At 39.3% G+C, this 18,211-nt stretch overlaps 1 protein-coding gene across 2 annotated transcripts; it reads right to left on the bottom strand.

Moving 5' to 3' along the window:
• Positions 1–625: 625 nt before the first annotated feature.
• actl6a (actin-like 6A) lies at positions 626–13,738 on the bottom strand. 2 transcript variants are annotated; one of them, XM_071921847.2, is made up of 14 exons: positions 13,600–13,738; positions 12,837–12,913; positions 11,349–11,523; positions 9,292–9,392; positions 8,616–8,713; positions 8,362–8,456; positions 7,137–7,258; positions 5,796–5,885; positions 5,500–5,561; positions 4,235–4,349; positions 3,861–3,941; positions 3,213–3,308; positions 2,349–2,435; positions 626–1,504 (listed from the first exon to the last, which is right to left on the bottom strand). In XM_071921847.2, the coding sequence occupies exons 1-14, from the start codon at positions 13,622–13,624 to the stop codon at positions 1,424–1,426; spliced, it is 1,305 nt and encodes a 434-aa protein (XP_071777948.1). In that variant the 5' UTR covers positions 13,625–13,738; the 3' UTR covers positions 626–1,423. The 2 variants fall into 2 exon arrangements, with proteins under 2 accessions (XP_071777948.1, XP_071777949.1); XM_071921848.2 differs by having other exon boundaries at positions 7,152–7,258.
• Between the last annotated feature and the right edge of the window lie 4,473 nt (positions 13,739–18,211).

Here is an 18,211-nt window from a genome sequence, read left to right as displayed (position 1 = left end):
TTAGTGCTAGTCAGTGAGGTGAATAGTGAAGGTCCAAGTTCATCCCATAGATGTTGTGATACTGGAGGCATTTTAAGAATGGGTTTTACGCAACTGAATTATCCTGGTTTATGATACTGTCGTCTAAATATCTCTAAAGAATGCTTTGTTCAAACTGGAGCTGTATACCCAGTTTGCTCAGATATGGAATCATATGTCAGTCTTAGGCAGAAAGTTTGGGGGTTCAAACCCAATTTACAGTTAATTTCCTTTGCCGTCTTGAGAGACAAAACACCCAGGAATAGAGAATGAGAAGTTGTCAGAGAGCTAGGTGGTATTCCAGGTAGCAGGTTTACAAAGTTAAGACAGATAATTAAACAACTTGTGAATTTTTGTATATAAGTAGCAAGCAGTACGTACGACCGACTGATGTTCCATAATGTAATATTCAAGTTTAGTTTCACAGATTCTGATCCAAATCATCAAGCTACATGCTGGTTTAGAAATATTCTGGCTAACTGTAATCCTACTTTCCTGGAACAGTTCCCAGGTTTTGGGTGCAAAAATGAATGAACAATATAAGAGTACTGTTTTTATAGGCCCATTACAATTAGCTTTAGCATCACAAAACCATACAAGAACTCACTTAACAAAAAAGGACTTTATTTTCAAAAGACCATACGTTGCCAATGATAAAACAAAAGTGAATATTAAATACAGATTTCATTCGAAGTGACAATCTCACCCCAATAAGCACAGGCGAGACTTGACTGGCGTTTGCCTATGACGAGCTTATTCACGAAAAGAGAAAGGCTGAAGGACAAACGACATCATTCACCTCAAACTGTACGGATCGGATGTACATCAAAGTGTACGTCCACTAACACTTTCCAAATATTTATGACCTACATTTTATACTGTCAGTGTCCTGCAGAAACCTTGTGTAACCAATTGAGCAAGTCTTAGGTTTAGTTTTTTCCCCAGAGCAATCAAAAAGTGACTTTATGACCCACATGTAGATAATGTTTCATGATCTTTGGACCATGCCAAACCTGCTGAAGTGAAAAAATACATTTACATTAAGTAGCAAAATCAAGCAGTTTTTCTCAATTCCAGAAAAGCTTACTTTTTGAAGATACAAGGTTTCCACAAGACACGGACGATATAAAGATAACAAGGCAATGGTAATGACATGAACAAAGGAACTTAACCCCAATTCTCCATAGCAACACAGTTTGTGTTATAGATGTTCATGGTCTGATTTCTACATAAAACCAAAGACAGACATATAAACTCGATCGTTATTAAAAAAGAAAATCATACAAAACAATAGCAATCTTCCATGGGTGTTCCTGAGTCCAGGGTCCGAGGTGGGTGAACGAAACGTGACGTTGGGTTTGTGGCAGACAGCAGCGGAGCGGGGGTGGGGGTGCTGTCAGTCAAATCAAGGGCACTTCCTGTCCACACACTGCTTCCCTCCCTCCTCGTACTCCTGTTTGGAGATCCACATCTGCTGGAAGGTTCCCTGGAAGACAAAGAAAACATGTTTTGATTCAACGCTGAAACTCTTCCGTCAGATCGGGGGATGTGATCGGGACAAAACAAAGCAGAAAAGCAGGAAAACTGAAATTCTCCTGGGAAATTGATGATTGTTTGGCCACAAACAAAGAAAGAAACAAAAATATATCCCAGAAGACAAAAAAAAATTGAGGAAATGGAGTTAGAAGCATGAAGATGTGTGAAAATACATCTAGTTATCAAACTTAAAACAATGCTCTATTTTTTGAACAGAATTAAGATCCAAGGATAATTTCTTAGCTCTCATACTTGTTTAGGGTCCAAACATTCAACAGAAGTTAAAGGAATACTTTGACATTTGGAATTTTAGTCTATTATTTTCCTTTGCCAGGAAACAAGATCCATACATAAAACAATATAAGCCAAAAGAAAGAAGATAACACGCGTCTACCAAAAAAACAGCTTTTTTCACTAAAGAAAACAAAATATATACCTAAAACAATGTAACATACAACAGAGAAAAGAAAAGAACATAACAGAAAAATAGAAAAATAAATCCTCCTTTTAAACTATAGGGTATGCATGCTAACATGCTCTTCTATAGAAATCTTTCCCCCCATATTGTGACAAGCATCTGATGGGTGCTTGAGGGTTGCTGGTTCAAATCCCAGCTGGGAAAATTCAGGGTGTGTGAACTGAATGAGAGATGATTTTCCTTCCCGCAACAACTACAGTCAATGTGCAAGCAGCAATGTTTCATGTCTTAAAGATTAAAAAAAAATAACAACTGACTACATTTTAAAATGTCAAGGTATTCTTATAGTAAAGCTTTGGATGCTGCGTGTCCTTACTAGTGAAGCCAGGATGGATCCTCCTATCCAGGCACTGAACCGGCGCTCCACTGTAGTGTTGTTGGCTATCAGCTTCAGCCTCATGCTCTGTAGATCATGAACACACAACATGTTAAACTCCAGCAGACAATAATGTTCAGTGATGTATTTGTAGATCGGGAACACATAAAAGCAGAAATATCAACCCGTGAGAAATGAATGGGAGTTTTGTGTGTTCAAAATAGACACATTCTGAGGAAGAAAAACAAATAGATGACATCCCTATTATATATACCCATGGCTATATCTGGATTTTTCCCTTCTCAGTAGTGAAGCGTTCCTTGACCTCCCTTCGGTGAAGTTAAAGCTGCACTAGGCAAGATTTGTATGTAAAAATGCACCCGTCTTACATCACAAAGTGGGGCTGCAACAGAGAAAAGTGCTTTGCCCTTTTTGCCCAAATGAAATTCTGGTGTCAGGTATGTACTCATTTCTGCCTATAGGAAGAGACTTATCAAAACATAAGAGCAAAATACAAACTGTCTCTCAAACAGCAGCGAGTGAGCACTCTGTCCAGAGAAAGCTAGACTCACCAACATTAGATCTTTTGCCTTTCGTCCCTTTGGTATAAAGCAATAACAAACCTGCTGTGTGCAGTTTACTGACGTCACATTACAGGATTTCTGAAATTCAAATCTTTCAAATAGTTGCCTCTTGCTGACATTTGGAGTCACCAATGTGTGAAGTTGCCTAGTTCAGATTGAAAAGAGTGTGGAATGTCCAGAGTACTTATAGTAGCAGCAGTACTTGGTCCATAATAAGTTAAAGACTAAGTAAGACCCATCATAATAAACGGCAGAAGCAGCAGAATTGAGCATCACTCACAGGAGGGGTTTTCTGGGAGAGTTCTCTGTTGAGTCGGTCGGTGAAGCCCTGGATGAGCGTGTTTCCTCCAGTCACCACCACACTGCCGTACAGACCCTGAGAAACACAACAAAGGTCAGCTATGGAGTCTGAACAGCGAAACTGAAGTGCAACAGCATACACACTGCTTCACATCGATGCACAATTAAGGCCGCAGGGTGGCCGAGTTACAAAGGATCACAGGTTCAATCCCAGCAACAGCCAATTAGTCCGTCAAAAGCAATGCGTCCAGTCAATGTGTTCTTGAGCAAGACACTGTGTTTACAAGGAAAAAATCACCCTAAAAACACTTAAATAGCTTCTTTCTAAACCCACTATTTTGCATTCTGGAAAATATAAGAAATCAGTAACTGAAGCAGAAGTAGACCAGGTGGGTTGAGGTGAAGTGGGTACAACAAAAAAGTAAATTACAACACTTCATCACAAAACAACTCTTTGAATGCTTCACAAATCTAACAGTTTAAGAGTATCGGAGGGTGGATTTTTCCTTCGAGAGCATCAAGTAAATGCCTAAAAATGTAAACATGAGTATCTCATAGAACAGCTAGCACACTGCAGCAGCCGTGGGAATTGCAAATTCAAGTTTAAAAAAAAAAGTCTTGTAGTCACCGGCCGAATGTCGATGTCACACATTCCCACGCTGGTGGTCACCACATGGCCGACTCCTAACATGGTATTCCCAGACAGGCCCTGTGTGATCAGACAACACAAACAATTACACTCACACAACTGATTGATAATACCTAACACAATAATCAATACATCTGGAAGCTTGAATCAACTCACACCAGACTGTCTTTTCTTATTTTGAGATAACAGTATTCAGAGTATGTGGCCCGACAAGTTCTCTTAGAAATTCTTGGGGCCGAAGACAAAGATTTTAGACATAAGCAGAGATGTCTGACTGCTGAGACTGTAGTGTCTCTGTTAGCCCACAATAAAAATTCTGGCCAGTGGAGTATTTTGTGCTAACCAACTCTCACCTTGGCATTAGAGGGGTCAAACAGCCCCTCGGGAATCTTCAGCCTCTCTGCCCCAAAGTCACAGTTGTAGCCGTTGGGCAGCTCATAGTGCACCGTGGGCATCTGGGCTGCCACCCTGAGGAAAGAGAGGAGGGTTATAATGAGTTAGTTCTAACTCATTATGCGCTCTTGTGGGGTTAAAGTGACATTTCACCCTGTCAGAACATTTTCAGTTTTTAGCATGTTTTTAGCACACCTCCATAGTAGCTCTGGTGTAGTTAAGTAAGAGTGTCTGCAAATCTGCATATTAATTTAATTTTAAGACATTTTAAGATGTTTTTAAGGCCAGTTAGATTGAAATATAAGACCAATTTTGCAACTGAAATAAATGTGAAAATGAAAACCTGAAAGCATAGGTCTGCGTGAATTTCAAATTTCTCACCAGAAAAACAGTGCACCAAAAAGCTACAACATTTTAAAGCCCTCCAAAATTGAATTTAAGACTTAAAATGCTATATTTAACTGCATTCAGAACATTTTCAAGTTTAGATATGATTTAAAACATTTTAAGACTTTTCAGCACCTGCAGACACTCTGGATCTGCTTTGCGTTGGGGTCTTGAATCACCCAGTCAGGGCTAATTTTGCAATAATGACCAGATCGGTGTACATTATCCCCCTTATTACACGGGAAATTACCAAATACATTAATCATTTGACACAAAATGTTGATTTTAAATGTTATTATTACAAGCTACAGTAATTAACAAGCTTCCGCCAAAACAAGTCCAGCAGGACTGTCTGCAGTAACCAAGGAGCAACGACTGTTGGCACAAGGTGTTGCTATTTAATTTGATCATAAATCAACAGAATGGTCCAGACTTCTTGACTGCGAAGTGACATGATTAGATGTGAAACAGCGGTGTGTTATTCAGAAATAACAGACCTCAGAATGCGTTTACTGGCCAGGCAGAATTGAGTATTCAACAAAGCCTGTGTAATAACCCCAAATATTTTCACTGCTTGATCATCTGACACCACTCACCACTGAAATTCATAACACATTACATAACACAATTACACCTGGACCTAGTTTTCCATGTCAGTATGTGTGCTAGAAGTATATTTTTAGACTAGATTTTCAATACAAAAAGAAAAAGCGAGTGGCCACAACTACACGGTCCCTAGAGCAGACAAATCATGAACTCCTACTGAGGTATGTGTGCTAAAGTGAACATTTTCCAAGTGATGGAACGATAAATATTAAATTGAAAACAACTCTCTTACTGTTCATCATACGGCGAGTCTGACACCTGCAGAACTGAGGCCTGGAAGTCCTGGATCACAGTCTGCAGGCGGTAAGATGGACAAGTTGGTGCAAGTTCAACAAAACACAATACTTCTCAATCAAAATATAGGATATATTCAGATTATTACAAGGTCACCACATTATATACATAAATTCATATGATGATATATCAATGCACAGACCTTCCTCCATGACATTTATTATAATTTTGACCTCCTGGCGTCTGTTAACCTACAGTACAGAGCCATAGAAGAGTCTAGAGTTTGCTGCTTACATTACACATGTAGTTGTGCCAGGAGCGGGTGACTTGAGGTAGTTTCTCCTTCTTCTTCCAGCTGGCTGGGGATCCCTCCCGCACACCGTCCTGCAATGAAAAAAACACTGTGGTTGGCAGTGGCTGGTCTACGGGGGGGGGCATGATGACATGAAGGACAAACAGACAGTATGTATACATATATATGGTAAAGATACACACAGCCAATCACAATACTTGCTGGGTAAAGGTAACTGGTTAGCACTGCTACCAGTCTGCTTGTTCAGATTATAAAGTAATTAGACAAACTTCCTCAGGGTGTAAACCTTGAGAGCGGCCTTCATGACACCCGGATGAAGACGGCTTGCTTGTCTAAATGTCTATAAGGATTTTTTTGTATCTGGTTTACAAATGTGCAGCTTTTCCTTAGCTTCTCAGTACTACAAAGCTGTCAATCCATACCATTTTACAGACGCAGATACACCCAATTACATAACGTCAACATGGCTAACATCATGACAAGACAACATTTACAACATTTACAGGCACTTAGCCAGTGTATGTACAATGGCGTGGTTTAGACTTGGCATGGTAATATATCGTAATATGAGGAAACACATGAACTGTAAATAAAAAATGGCTGACAACACGATGACTTATGACGTGCTTCCATGCATTCATTTGGAGACAAGCTTCTGAGACTTACTGGGTAATAACCAGTTGTTTTTTTTTAATAGAGCCTGGGCAGATTTTGACCTCTTGCATTGCAAGTATTATCCACCAAGCCATCACAAGCTGTTTACTTTGGACTCACCTTAATTGAATGGTTTATGAATGAGGATTAGATTTATATTATATATATTATATATTATATTATATATTATATTTATATTTTACTCAATATAAGCGGCTTTTGAACAGTCACTGTACTTGTCAACCCCAATTTCTAGACCCACGATGATTTGAAACCAGTTTATGCAGTCATATCAGTCAAAAAACAAAATGATACATTACTACATCACTTATATTTTCATCACAAAGTCAGACAATCGGCCAAAATAGCATTTGCAAATAATTGCATTTGTTCTAAGCTGTTTTTAAGTACCAGATGTGTGAAATATGCTACCTACAACAATACAATGGTAGGAAAGGATGGATATGATGGAATGGAAATGAAACAAACATGGATCAAACATGTTCAAAACTGTGGGTGTCGGTGTGATAACATAAGAAGGTCATGGCCATATATACCTAATACTACTACTGGAGTACTTACAATATATAACCCAACCAAAGAGCGCTGAACAATTCCAAGAGAGAGAGATGAAAGTCTCTAAAATGAAATGAGTAGTTTTGACTTACTTTAGTAGATCTCACCTTTGATGCAATCATATAGGGAGGGACTATTTCAACATTTAACTCTTGAAATAGCTCTCTACATTGCATGCTCATAAAGTCTCCAGCCAGGGGAGACTTGACGATGCCTAAGAGAGGGAAAAATAACATAATAATAAGTCACATGTAGCTAGGGACAGAACACAGTGAAGACATCACATTTTTAATGCTTATTTAGAAACATGAGAGTCCAAACTTAAATCTTGTTTTTTCGAAACCCTAGCATGTACTTTCCATATAACACATGAACACTCTGTAATGACAAACCAAACTTAAGACAATCAACTTGATATATCACTATGACCATAATGATCTTGTCCTTAACGACCCCCCCCCCCCCCCCCACCAAGTAATATAATTCTCCAGATTAGCATTTTCCTCAAGTCGCACCAACTAAAATTACTTCATTGATTTCTGGGTGACAGTTTCCACTTATCATATTAATATGCCTTTTCGGGCTCCTGCACCACTCTCTTCTGTCTTGTGTTTCACTGCGGCTCCGACTCAAATGGCTCTGTCGCAGTAAGCCTAGCTCTTGAGGTCGAGCCACCGTTGCTGCCATTTCCTGAAACGCTGCCTCCAAAATCCTTCTCTTGAATGTAAGGGGATGATTTGAGGGTGGATATGATGTCAAACCTCATACTGTGTCTCTCATTACATCTTCCTGCTTCTGGGCTTCCTATGAAGACTAATTCCAGTGAGGACACATTGTTTTTCTGCTCTACAATCTGATTTAATTTCATCCCCACCCATTTCGACAAGGGATTTAAATTAAGGGGGAGTCCTTAAAAAGGAGGGGTGTGTGCAAAAAGTTTACAAGCTTCCTGTATAACTGGAAAATTACTCTTGTCCCATATCCATACGGGCAACAGAAACTGGTGATAACAAAACATTTGCAAGAACAGCTGGCTTGACTGGAATGACTGAAATGATCACCCCTACCAGCAGATGGCAACATGAAGGCATAAAAGAGATGCAGTTGCAATGATTTAGGATTTAGGACTTAAATTATATTGAATTAAAACATTTACATCAATCCTCTTAAATAGTGATACATCCCCTCCCTGTACATTAAGTTATTAGGTCCCTATATAACCCAAATGAAATCCCTAAACTGAATCTTGAAGGAGAATTGACAGGTGATGATAGTGATCACCTTGGTAAATGACAATAGTCAATGATAATAAGTCACCTTGCTGCAGGACGTAACCGTCATGCACTGGAATGGCTGTGGTGTGTGTGGCTCCGCTGTCCAGGACCAAGCCTGTAGACCGCCCGTTGGCAAAGCTTAGATACTCAGAGTAAAGGAAATGTTCAACAGAGATCAGATATCAAGTCTTAAGCCAAGTTCAACATACTTGTCATAACAAAACTGATCATTATCAAGCAGTACACTTTGCTCCATCATTTTGTTGGAGGTGGATGAAGTAACGTTGTGAAGGATACGAGGACAGCACAGCTGTTTTGCAGAGGAAGAAGGCGGGAATGTTGTAATGCTCAAACATCAACTCTGTTAGCTTCTCCCGTTTCGCTCGTGTGTTCCACTGCAGACACAAAACACAAGTTAGCCCATTTGCAACAGATCATGGTACTGTAAGATACACACATACAGTAATACATTTCTCAGTGAGGTGATCAGGACCAAGGGAGGAAACAAGCTTTCTTCCATTGACCACAGGGACTGATGGATTCCAAAATCACCCAGCAACTTTCAGTATTTTGCCAGCCAATTATTTTTGGAATATAATAGGGCCTCTAATGATGGCTGGTAGAGTAGAGAAACATCCTAGCCATAGCCACGATTTCCAAGCATTTTGCTGGTGGTCAATAGTAATTTCACACCCTGATCATGGCTAAGCAAAAAATATGAAATAACTGGTTGAAAACAAGAAAACAATCTTCCCAATAAATCACTAGGAGCTGTGTATCCAAAATTATGAAATCCTGAAACTGAATGCCTCTTTATTGTTTATATTTGCACATGCAGGGCACAAAACTAACTTTTTTCTTCCAGCCAAATTTACCAGCATTTGGCTGGTGGCTGGTAATTTCACACCCTGTGCACATGACCTGTATACAGTCACAGATTAAATGGCTGATTTTGCTCAAGACTTGGACTTACCGATGCTTCCGACATGAGCACTGGGTGCAGGCTGGGCTCAGACTTGAAGTGCATCTTGTAGGTGTGATCTAAAATGGCCTGGAAACTGTCCCAGTCCTCAACTACACAAGGGGTGAGATAGAAAACAAGGAGAGAAGTTTGTTATATGTTAAATTACTGTGGATTCATGTTTTGTGTATTTTTCAGATTCCATTTAAACCTGGTTTTGAGTATCGGGTTACAGTGATGAAAACCTGCATAAAAAAAGTTAGGCGTAATATACAGAGAACAATCCAAACATTTTCTTTATGCATGTTTAGCATCACTATAACGTGGCATGTCCCTTTACACAAATAAAGATACACCTAGATCTCACAGGTATAAGCCTACAGAAACCCCGACGTCACAAAACATGCCTGTCTTTCATCAATGCTGCTGGGTCAGATGGTGGAGAAAATAGAGCGATGATGAGCTTTTTTGGATAATAATTTCAGCACCAGGCACAAATGTTCCAGGTCAGCTCTCTGAGGGGGCCTGTGGTCCCACGGTGCTGTTCTGCTGCAATTAAGATTGGTGTCACACTCATCTCTAAATAGCCTCACAGCCAAACTCCACTGGACCAGATTCTGATTAGCATCATCAGCTAGGTCAGCGGGCAGGAGCACTTCCTTCAAACACACTGACACTCACGCTTTTGAGGTGACAGTAGGCTTTGGCAAACACGCCTGCAAGATGAGCTTTTGTAGCGCACAATGTGCAGAAATGTCAGGCTAGGTTGTAAATCTTTTGGGTAACAGTTGTCAAATAGAGAAACAAAATAACGTCCAACAGAAGGCATCAAAACACCACAAAATAGTAGGAAATAGTGGGGCAGAGAAGTAGGAAAACAGGAAATTTCAGACAGAAGTGAATGGAAGTGCTGTGTCCAGAGCCTTGGAAATCATACTCAGATCAAAGCAGTGACTGGTGATTATAGTCAATTGCTCTTTTACAGAAACTTCAACTAAAGTTCAGCACCAAGGACAGTTCTGGACACACTATATCCAGCCTTGACCGTCAGCAAACACATCGCTGGTTTAGTCAAGAAAAAAACGAGGAAGTAAAAATACCATCACTGGGAGGCAGGAGGTAAAAATATCATCACTGGGAGGCAGAAATGGGGGTAAACCCAAGATGGAAAGGGGCATGGCTTCCATCATGAGGAAACGAAAGCGAGCTAGGGCACCACAGCATGATAATGAGTCTCTTTGGTCTACAGATATTCTCATTAATATTCATGATGAGGGGCAGTCTACACGTCAGTCAGGGTAGTGACGAATTCATCTGTCAAGTCAATTGTCGGACCAAAAATAGTAATTGTAAATATAGATCAAGTGGATGGGATGATGAGTTTATACAACATAGACCATGACAAACGGGGCAATATACTTTCAAACTACAGGCTACAAATGTTCATATGGATTGTGAGGTGAAGTGAGGTTTATTTTTTATTTTTTTCATTATTGAAATTTTTGGTTTTTATTTATTTATGGGAATTAGGTGATAGCTAAATTCAGCCCAAATTATAATGTGGATAATCGCTACAATGCTCGTAAAAAAAATCCTGTATTTTACTTTGTATTGCTTTGCATACTTCTATTGTTAAGACAAATGGCATGTGTCAGACGTTAGTGTTGATGTTTATATGTATGATGTATATGTTTGGTAATTGTTGTTGTGCGGTTTGTTTTTTTGTGTTAAATAGAGGTAAAAAAAAAAGTTCATATGGATTGTCATTCCTGTCGACTCTCTTAATTATGTATGATCTTTGGCACAGAACATATAGAATGCAGAATTTTCAAACAACCTGGTCAATCGTTTTAATTGGGTAAAATTTATCAGTGCCATGAACTGAACTCTGTCTGGGTGTGATGATACTGTCCACTCTTTTTTTTATCTTGGTCTCTAAGCATTACAGCAAAAACAAACTGCCAAAAAACTACAATAAACACCGAGATGGTGCTGGAAAACCCAAATCCTCTTTGGATATTAAACAGAAAAATACCATTCCTGCAAATTATACATGAGCAAACACTCACTCATGCCATTCTTGAGCGGAGACATGACCTCCATGTTCTCCCTGGGCACCCTCAGCTGGTTGGTGTCGATGTAGTAGGTGGTGCCGCTCTGCTTGCCCTTGTCGCCATCCGTCTCCATGGGTGTGCTGCCATCCTCTCGGTCGAGAGTCACACCAATCACCGTGGGAAAGTCCGCCTGAGCCAAGCCGAAGCAAAACAGGACACAAAGCAAGTCAAGACACGTGTCATCACTGGGCCTGGTTTATCAATATCAAGTTCCCTTTAGTGTCATATGTACAAAAATCCAATGAAAAATTTCGTCACAAACTAATCTCTATCCCAGATGCTGAGTCAATAAATGTTCATATTTGTGAAACACTGAAGGTGCCGAAATGTGGGGCAAAAGCTTTTCTAACTTCTCGTATATTAACACACAGATACCAAATGTTTTGAAAGACTCAAAACTACCTGATTCACTTGTCTTGTCTTGTCTAATCCTGCACGTACTAAAAATAATGTCTGCATATACTAACCCAAAGCCAGGAGGACTAATCATCCTAATTACAGCATCCCAGGTCAAAACCAGAGGGGAACATGCAATATTGCAATCAAGTATTTTCTACATGGAAAGGCCTGATGATGGCATGACTAACATCTTGTCTTCAACATTGCTCTCATATATACTGCTTCCACAAAACCAGATATCTTCAGAATAACTCTGACGTAGCAGATTCATTACGCATCATCATTTTGGAAACAATGGACAGAGCAGGAAAACTGAATTAGCAGGGATGTGGAGGCGTTGGGAGGGGAGTTTATCTGGTAAAATGTAGCCTGCACATGAGATAAATGAGAACAAATCGTCTCCACAGACAGAGGATGACCAGGGCAGAGTATAATATTTATGATACTGTGGTATTTACATAACACCTGTATTACATAGACTTCAGTGAGTACAGTCTGTTGAGGGCCAGTGAGTCTTCAAATCCCATCCCTGCTTTAAACTGAAAGTCTAGCAATATTACCACCAAAGGGTTTTCTTATATAGATTAGCTTTAAAGCATTTCTTCTACGTTAGACAGTGTGCTGTTCAGAGAGAGAGGAAGACAAGTGACAAAGGCCATGATGTCATCACTATTGCATGGTATGCATCTTAGTCCAGTGAAACACCAGGACACAAAAGATCTGTGTAAGCCAGGTAAAACTTTGCTATGGTTTTTCCTTTCGGTTGCATCACAACCACGACAATGAACAATCAGGAGTGGGAAAAAAACAAGATGGCGTGTGCTTTATTTATCAAACAGCAAAGCACTAACATCTCTTCCTGAGGCGAAGATAAAATCAAAAGCAAGCAAGTATCCCAGAACGATCTGAACTCAATTTATGCTGTCTGTCTCCAGGGTGACAGCCCTCATTTCTTGACATTGGTGTTCGCCCCACGGGAAGATGAAAATGCTCAGAGGAAGAAAAGACACATAGTTAATCAGGTCATTTGACTGATCCACTTACCTTGGGACAATCTTCTCCTGCATAGCCAGCTCTCACAGAATATGAGCCAATGTCGAACACCAAGGCTCCCACCTCATCTGCAGAAGAGACACAAGTGCTGGGAATCAGACTTGAATTGTAACAGTCATCTTCACATCTTCACAACTGCTAAAACATCTCGCTCTACCGTTATATGGCCACGGGAATATTGTATGGGCACTAAAACCCTGACCTGTGCACTCCTTACTATTAGCTGCTTGTAATATCTAGGAACTCAAGATTATTCTAACTTTACGCTCAGCGAAATGGCTAAAATGTAAATGTTAGGATGGGAACACTGGATCACTGTAAGATTCATAGAAAAGTTATTTATTCCATGATCAGAATGGAACTTTTATACAATCCAATGAAAAATGACTTCCTGCAAAATAATACAAATACTGTAAATACAGGATGTCTCATGAATGTGTTCATTCCAGTCGGCAAGCCCACTTTCATTCATTTGCTAGCTCGCTAGCTAGCGGTACCGGCTAGCTAACTACATTTCTCTCTGAGCCAAGTTTACCCCGTAAGACGAGGCACTTAGTTTGATAAATCTATATATTCTAATACGAGTACACAGTAAAAAAAAAATGTTGACAAAAATGCAGCTTCGGCTTGCTACTGGGCTAACCGTTAGCACAGCTAACCTAGCTAGCTAACTCTTGAGCTTGCTGGCTAGAGCTACAAAACGCGACAACGTGGTTAACTATTTCATTATATTTGGACACAAAATCCCACTCACCGCCTCCATACACTCCGCCACTCATTCTCTAAATAGTTACAAGAAGACTTTTCTCTTTCTGGGAATTATTACAGCAGAATCACAACCGCTAAACGGTTAATCACAACAAAAGAAATTTGTTAGCATAGATCCACCTAAACCGGGCGCCACACTGCGTTGGTCAAGCTGTCCAATCAGAATTCAATACGGCTCCCCAACTTCCGTCTTTGCCCGTGACGTAGGTATCAAGCTTCTGTGAGAATCAGTAGCACAGAAACGTCTTTGGAGTGGACAGGTAAAGTATTGGGAAACAAATCAGTGTTAAAGCATCAAAGGTTAGTAGCGGCGCCAGATCATTATGTACAAGGAATATAAATTCAAACGAGAATAATCTATTCATTGGACATCGTCATTATGTGCAGAATAAATTAAAAAAAACATATGACCAGATGTTCACTGTTAGCTATCCACATTATTAATTTTACAAATGGAAGTAACATATGTACAGAAAACAGCTAGCTATATTATAGTGCAAATCTTGTCTTAACGTTATCCAATATTATAAAAAAAATAAGCGCTCTAGATTAATACAAGATGGTTAAAAAAAAAGTAACCTGTAGTTAGTGTGGAGTTAGTGTTGCATTTCTTACTCTGTACAGTTGGGATTGTTGATCAGTTGTCTCCCATTCAAGATACCAGAGACTCTTCTTCAAATAACAGGCACTCATGCAGGTAGCATGCCTCTCTTGGTTTAGATAATCAGTGATTATTAATCAGTCTTTAAGCATGAAGATAACATTACTCTATGCAGCTAACAAACACCGAGTCTCTGTTAGCATACACCTTACCAGGAGCAGAGACCGAACCCATTAGGACACTTTAATTACTTTTATATTACTTCATACATTAATTCAACGTCTCAACCACTTGCAGCAAGGATTGGCATTTGGCTTTTTTGGGGGCAACTGATTGGCACTAACCTATGTTTTACAGTAATAATATACTTTCCTTGTATTTTCAAAACAAAGTCACAAAGTCTTCCTAGAAGAGTCTTGGAAGAACACAGTTTTCTGTTTTAGTAAGGACAACAGTGACTGGCACATGCTCACTGTATTTTGAGTGCTACACTTTCACCGCTCAACTATCCCAGTTGTTTGTCTTGGAGTTTGTGCTCGGTCAAAGGATTATGTTCTTTCCTTTCCCCATGTGCCATTCGGATAATAAAATCCACTGAACAAATCAATCAAACAAACAAAAAGAGAAAAGATGCAGTAAAGATAATTCGATTGGAAGTAGGAACAAACAAGATGTGTTTTTTTTAACCCACATGTCTATTGGATTTTGAGTTCAGAACAATGTGTGGAGTGTTGTTCGGCAGTTGGCTGCTTATGTGTCAGCTATCAGACATTTCTGACATTTTACTTTCGCTGCATTGTTCTCCATTTCAACAAAGACAGCAGAAATTCTTCCAAAAAGGGGATTGCTACCAGGAGTGGGCCTTAAACGCACAAAGACATCCATTGTGTCTTAAAAGCAATGGAACTTAACTGCAAGTCCGTCCTATTTTTCAGTTTTTCAACATGAAGATTTTGTGTATTTAGATGAAGTTTAAGTATTTAGATTTAGATTAAGTGTAACAGTCAACACTGAAAGTAATATCTTCACCTCTGCAGCTTATTATTAGACTCGAGTCACAATTGTAACTGCTTGAGACTTGACTTGATGCATGAAGAGAAGACTTGAGACTTGACTTGACTTGGGTTCTGGTGACTTGGGACTTGACTTTGACTTGTACTTTGATGACTTGAAAAGGTTTCTAAAGTCTTGACAAATCAGATGTCGTGTTTGTGTAAATGTCTTAGATTGAAAGTGATGAGATTTGTTGAATTGACTGAATTTAAATTCTGTTTTCTGAATTTGTATGGAATGATTGAATTTATTGAAGTTCAAATTAATTATAGAAATCAAACTCATGATGCTCCTACCAAGTTTTTATCCTATTAAAACCATATTGCATTGAAAAGTCCTAGATATTTAGTTTTCTTTAAGATATTAAATTGATGCTGGACTCTTGATTTGTTCTGACTTAACTTGGTGTTCTACATTTAGACTTGAGACTTGACTTGAGACTTATACCTCAAGACTTGAGCCTGACTTGGGACTCGAGCAAAGTTGACTTGGTCACACCTCTGACACTTTCTAATAATAATGATAAACTTTATATGTATAGAACGTTTCAAAACAAAGTTTCAAAGTGTTTTACAGACAATAAATCAATAATAAATAAAAGCCTTCATATTGAAAGACTATAAAGCAGACCAAAGTGCTTTATGGAAGACTTCTTTACTTACCTTGCCTTCCTAAAAGCTTCATAGAAAGCATGATTTCTGTTTTTCCAGGGAAAGCATTAACACCACAGAAGATTGCTACCAGGAGAGACTTGAACCCACAAGGACACATGCCCATTGCATCTTGAGTGCAACACCTTAACCACTCGGCCATCCTGGTTCTGCACTATTAAAGCTCACTTGATAAAAAGACTACATTTCTTGGTTTCATATGTGACATTTGCTTATCCAAAGTCACAAAATAAACCAAACAAAAAATACAGTGAAGATAGAAGCAGTGATGTTGAAACCCACGTTGAGCCTAATGCTTTCTGCCACTGTAGTTTGGATCTACAGTATGTGTGTAGTGTTATAAAGCGGTTGACTGCTCATGTTACCCATTGGACATTTCTGACTTTACTTTCACAGCATCGTTCACTGCAATTAAGACGGCAGAAATCCTTCCAAAACATGGGTTGGTAACAGGAAAGCTATCCATTATAAAGTATCTGGAAATTAACATTTTAGCTTACAGGCACAATTTCTGTTTTTAAGGTATGTGTTGTGAAGATGCAGTTATACAACATCACAGGGAACAATATTATCCTCCAAAGCTCACTGAACCCATGTGGGCACATGAAGTCCATGAAGTCCTGAACTACTTTACCACTCGGCCATCCTGGTGGCAACAGGAGCGTGTGGTTGACAGTTTTTTGATAACTGGTGTGAAAGTGTCACATTGTTCCTCATTTCACAGAAGGTGCACATGTCTAATGTGTTTTATAAAAGAGTTTCTAATCTACTTTGACTTCCTAAAGCTTCACATGTGTTTTTTAAAAGAGTTACTAATCTACTTTGACTTCCTAAAGCTTCATGTAAACTCTTGGCATAGCATTACTTTCTGCTCTATGAGATAACAGTCAGCTGGCCGTGCATTAACATGAAACCAACCACAGCGACAGTACAGTATATTGTACAGTATGGGTTCTGTGTCAGCAGGGCTTGATGAGTCAAAAGACACCGCTTTCAGGATAATACACATTTCTTAGATTTCTACCCAAAATGTCCTCTAACTAAATACATACAGTAAAAAACTCTTGCTGTTGAAACACACATTGAATTTGGGTCCAAGGCAGCGGCACTCTGGATCAGAGCGAGGCGGTCTAACAGCTGTGTGGTGTTATGAAGCGGGTGGTTACTCACTGTACACTTGTGACACTTTATTTTCACCACATTGTGCTTCAAAGGGTCTGGCATGGTGGCTCAGCGGTTAGCGCTGTCACTTCAAATAAAAAATAAAAAACCCGGGTTTGAATCCCAGGTCCCTCTTTGAGGATTTTGCATTTTCTCCCAAACTCCAAAAACATGCAAATCAGCTGAATTGGAAACTCTGACTTGCCCATACATGTGACTGTGAGTAATGGGTTAGTAATGGTTTATCTGTCTGTGTTAGCCTTGTGATGGACTAGCGACCCGTCCAAGGTGTTTCCCCCCTTCAGCCCAATGCATGCTGGGTAGGCTCCAGCTCCCTGTGACCCTGAATGAGAATGAGTGAGGAAAGACAATGAATGAGTCTTCTTCAAGATCAGAAATCCTTTTAGCAAACAGTTCCTACCAGGAGGGCAGGGCTGGGGCCATTCATGAATTGAACTGAGAATGCATGGTAAATTCCAGTTAAATTCCTGGAGTTGGAATTGGAATTGGAATTGGAAGGAAACAGAATGGGAATTGAATTGGAATGACAATAAACATAATTGAATTCCATTAAATTCCACTTCTAAGAGAGTTTGTCTTGACTTGCTAAACATTATAAAACAAACATTATGAATCAAATAAATGACAGTTACCACCTGAAAGGTCCATTTAACATTTAATGACATTCAAAATTGATAATATATCACACTTCTCAGGTATGTGGTAAGAAAAACAAAACAAAACATGGATTTCATCAAATTAAACTAGACTTCCTGAAATTCCAATTCTGTTTACTGTAGATTTTTTTCAAATTCCAAATTCCAGATTCCTCAGTTGAACTGGAGTTGATGAGTTCATTCATAAATTCTAATAATATAACAATCGGTGTATATCAGAAGTGGAATTTGAACCGTCAAAATCTCCCAAAAAATGAATTAAAAAAATGAAAAGGAATCTACACAGATAAGCATCAAGATCGTGAAGAATTTGGGGGGGCAATGGCTTAACCACCTGCCATCCTGAAGCTCAGTAGCACAAGTTTGTCCCAGTAGAGTTTCTTAAATACAATAGCCAAGAGTTTCTTATTTAGACCCATATTGTCATAAGAAATA

The sequence above is a fragment of the Centroberyx gerrardi genome, chromosome 9 (genome assembly GCF_048128805.1).
Source record: "Centroberyx gerrardi isolate f3 chromosome 9, fCenGer3.hap1.cur.20231027, whole genome shotgun sequence".
In the NCBI taxonomy this organism is placed as follows: Eukaryota; Metazoa; Chordata; class Actinopteri; order Beryciformes; family Berycidae; genus Centroberyx; species Centroberyx gerrardi.
The sequence above is the reverse complement of the archived record's forward strand: the minus strand, read 5'-3'. Positions and strand labels throughout refer to the sequence as shown.